Source organism: Pituophis catenifer, unplaced genomic scaffold, assembly GCF_029215685.1.
Source record: "Pituophis catenifer annectens isolate HBS135680 unplaced genomic scaffold, rPitCat1.0.hap2 SCAF_1, whole genome shotgun sequence".
NCBI classification, from domain to species: Eukaryota; Metazoa; Chordata; class Lepidosauria; order Squamata; family Colubridae; genus Pituophis; species Pituophis catenifer.
The window spans coordinates 237,920,503-237,923,144 of NW_027256881.1; the positions used below are offsets into that span (position 1 = coordinate 237,920,503).

Consider the following 2,642-nt stretch of genomic DNA (forward strand, 5'->3'; position numbering starts at 1 on the left):
GATATATCAAGAAGAATCAGCTGTGCTCTCTTGCGCTCTTGAGCTCATTGAAAAGAATTTATCTCAACAAATAAAATAAAGCAAGAATGCCCAATTAGTAAACAATCAGTGAAGGATCATTTATAGAAATGCTATTATTAAAATGATTAGAAGATCATACAAATCTAAATATAAACTGTTAGCAAATAATTTTTAGGAGGATATGCTCATCTGTTTAAAAATCTATATAAGGTATATTCTTGACCTACCTTGTGAAATGCTGATCAAAGTATAGTTGAGATCAAGGAGTTACACATTGTGTTTTTCCTCCTTGTCTTACAGTCTGAAAATTCATCCACCGTTTTACAATTTGTAAGTGCAAATTTTGTCATCGGAACTGACCAGTATTTACTATGATTGTGTTCAAAAAATATTTCAACCTACCCCTGGTGTTAATCTATGCTCATCTGGGTGTTGATTGCTGGTAAGGAGGTGTTTTGCTCTTTTTGTCCACTTCTGGGCTTGTTGAATGTCTCTTTTGAATGGATGAAGCCTGTATCCCATAACTATTATAGAATGTTAAAAACTCGAAGCCAAATCAGTTCAGGGAAAAGTTGAAAACAGCATGCCAAATACTGTACTTCAAAGGGTTTTCAACACATGCTTCAAAATCGTAGCACAAATTCTGTATTCTGGGACTGAAAATTGTCAAATTTTGACTTCTCTTTCTTTTCTAAACAGATTGTACTTATGAAAATGATGGGAGTGGAAAGCAATCGAACACTTGTTACAGATTTTGTCCTTGTTGGATTTACAACAGATCCATTTCTACGAATTATCTTCTTTGTGCTATTCTTTGTCTCCTACATCATTACACTGACTGGGAATCTGGGCCTCATGTCCCTGATCTACCTAGACTCCCGCTTGCATACACCTATGTACTTCTTTGTGGGCAGTCTTTCCTTCCTGGATGTCTGGTACTCCTCGGTCTACACTCCTCGGATCTTGTCTGACTGTGTATCCAAAAATAATCACATGTCTATAGCTGGTTGTGCAGCACAATTGTTCTTCTCTGCTGGCTTGGCCTACAGTGAATGCTTCCTACTGGCCTTCATGGCCTATGACCGCTATGTGGCCATCTGCAATCCACTTCTTTATACCACTGCCATGCCCAAGAAGCTCTGCATCCAGCTGGTGGTAGGAGCTTACGCAGCTGGCTTTGCCAACGCCATTGCACATATTAGTAACACTTTCCGCCTACGCTTTTGTGGGAACAATGTCATAAATCACTACTTTTGTGATGTGCTGCCTCTTCTGAAAATGTCCTGTGATGATATAGGATTCTATGAAGTCATTCTGACTGCTCTCATAGGTTGCAATTGGCTGGTAACCTCAGCTATCATCCTGAGCTCCTATATTGGTATTGTTGGAGCCATCATTCGTATCCATTCATCTGCAGGGAGACGCAAAGCCTTCTTCACTTGCTTAGCTCACCTGGTGTCAGTTACCATATTCTATGGTTCCATTCTCATTATGTATTGCAGACCCAAATCTCAAAACACTCCAAATTGGAACAAGGCAAATGCATTGTTCTGTACCATAATTGGCCCTCTGGTTAACCCTTTCATTTATAGTTTACGCAACAAAGATGTGAAGGCAGTCTTCAAGAAAGTCTGGGAGAGAGTCACATCATCTAAATGAATGTCACTGATACTGTCTTTCTCCAGAGTAGATTTCAGATATTAAATTAAGACCCTGCTGTAGTGTTGCCTTCCTCCCTCCCTCCCTCTCTTCCCAATGGTTGAGGGAGCCATTTTCAATATCTGCACTTTTAATTTTCTTGGCAGTCAATTGATTCCTTTGCACACATCTTCCCAGTCCATCTCTGACCTGATAACAATCTTCAGAGTATGGCACCCAGGGAGGTACCATACTTTGTACATACTATTAAATGGTATATATAGTCCTTCCTTTCAGTTCTCAGAGCAGAGAGAAACAGATGTTGCATTATTTCAAGTTGTTTCAAGGGTTTTCCATGACTTCCATGGCCGGGGGGGGGGATTTTCACAGGGAAAACTGTATATTTTTCAACAGCATGTGTTCTGTGTGGTGTTTTCAAGTACTCTGACCTCATTTGAAATTGTCAGACATTCTTAGCCAGATGTTATTCTATTGAGAACCAAAGACAGACCTCTTGCTTAGATTCTCGGAAGCCCTCTTAAGTAAATGAGGCTTACAGCTTTCCTTTTGGACTTAGTTTTCGACACAATAAAATGCACAGGAAAAATCCTACTTCTAGTGAAAATTGCTATTAGGGATAGAGTTAGATTTTCATGAAGTCTGGGCCAATAACATAGACTAAGACAATTTTTCCTGTGTGGAAGTCATGTGTGGAAAACTATGTAAAAGAAGACACAATACTTGTTTTCTGTAAGAATTATTGACCTCTTTCCTCTCTTCCCTCAGAATGGCTAGCACAGTCCAACCTCTTAATTCAAACTTTTAAATTATTGTAGGGTTTTACTACAATAAATAAATTCTGCCAATGAAATAATGGCTTGCTAAGGGGAAATAAAATGTTATACAGCAGTGGTGTCAAACTCAATTTTATTGAGAGCCACATCAGGGTTGTGTTTGACTTGGGGGAGGTGGGGGACATGGCC

General features: G+C 39.3%; 1 protein-coding gene across 1 annotated transcript; it reads left to right on the top strand.

Moving 5' to 3' along the window:
* The first annotated feature begins 729 nt into the window (after positions 1-729).
* On the top strand, positions 730-1,680 carry LOC139327462 (olfactory receptor 9G4-like). The gene has a single exon (XM_070957298.1). It carries the CDS (start codon positions 730-732, stop codon positions 1,678-1,680), a length of 951 nt encoding a protein of 316 aa, XP_070813399.1.
* The last annotated feature ends 962 nt before the right edge of the window (positions 1,681-2,642 follow it).

Bases quoted from the DNA above. Each gene is read 5' to 3' on its own strand.
- LOC139327462 (XM_070957298.1), top strand. From the start codon at position 730: ATGAAAATGATGGGAGTGGAAAGCAATCGAACACTTGTTACAGATTTT.